The sequence below is a fragment of the Meleagris gallopavo genome, unplaced genomic scaffold (genome assembly GCF_000146605.3).
Source record: "Meleagris gallopavo isolate NT-WF06-2002-E0010 breed Aviagen turkey brand Nicholas breeding stock unplaced genomic scaffold, Turkey_5.1 ChrUn_random_7180001842500, whole genome shotgun sequence".
Taxonomy (NCBI): domain Eukaryota; kingdom Metazoa; phylum Chordata; class Aves; order Galliformes; family Phasianidae; genus Meleagris; species Meleagris gallopavo.
Window position 1 is genome coordinate 1 of NW_011111414.1, and position 557 is coordinate 557.

The following is a 557-nucleotide window of genomic DNA, read 5'->3' on the forward strand; positions in this document are numbered from 1 at the left end:
GTCGCTCCTGGCCAGACCTTCTTCCTCCTTTTCCTCAACTCAGTGCAAAAGAGCTGCTCCATTCCTCGGAGGACAGTCCCAGCCCACACAGCACACAAGGTCTGCCCTGTTTGAGTGCGACTGGGGAGGAGCTGCCCTCCCAGGACACCCTGCACCCACCTTTGGCTGTGAACTGCGGCGTCTCCGTGCTGAGGTCCCAGAAGCGGACTGTGGTATCCCCAGAGCCGCTCGCCAGGTACCTGGGACAGGAGGGACAGCAGGATCAGCACGGGGCCCCGGTGGCTGCTCCATGGAGACGTGCCCCACCCGCAGCCGGAGCCTCGTACTTTCCCGTGGGGCTGAAGGCAACAGAGATGACAGCTTCGGTGTGTCCCTCCAGGGAGCTGGTGCAGCGCGTCACCGCCCGCACCCTGAACACGGCCTGCGGCTGGTAGATTGATGTCGAGAACCTTCTCTGTCTCCACTGCCTGCCCTGCCAAGGTCTTCTCCAGCGAAACGACGATCTCGGCATCGTGGAAGAAGAAGGCCAAAGGCACCGGCTCATCCTAGAGGTGAAA

General features: G+C 62.3%; 1 protein-coding gene across 1 annotated transcript; it reads right to left on the bottom strand.

The window, feature by feature from the left end:
* Nucleotides 1-6: 6 nt before the first annotated feature.
* On the bottom strand, nt 7-550 carry LOC104915672 (notchless protein homolog 1-like). The gene is made up of 2 exons (XM_010726592.2): nt 327-550; nt 7-239 (listed from the first exon to the last, which is right to left on the bottom strand). Exons 1-2 carry the CDS (start codon nt 542-544, stop codon nt 35-37), a joined length of 423 nt encoding a protein of 140 aa, XP_010724894.1. The 5' UTR covers nt 545-550; the 3' UTR covers nt 7-34.
* Nucleotides 551-557: the final 7 nt, after the last annotated feature.

What these genes read in the sequence shown, in the direction of transcription:
- LOC104915672 (XM_010726592.2), bottom strand. Translation starts at nt 544, where the DNA reads ATGAGCCGGTGCCTTTGGCCTTCTTCTTCCACGATGCCGAGATCGTCG. An exon ending in GCCTTCAGCCCCACGGGAAA is followed by an intron (nt 240 to 326) that starts GTACGAGGCTCC and finishes CTCCTGTCCCAG; the next exon opens with GTACCTGGCGAGCGGCTCTG.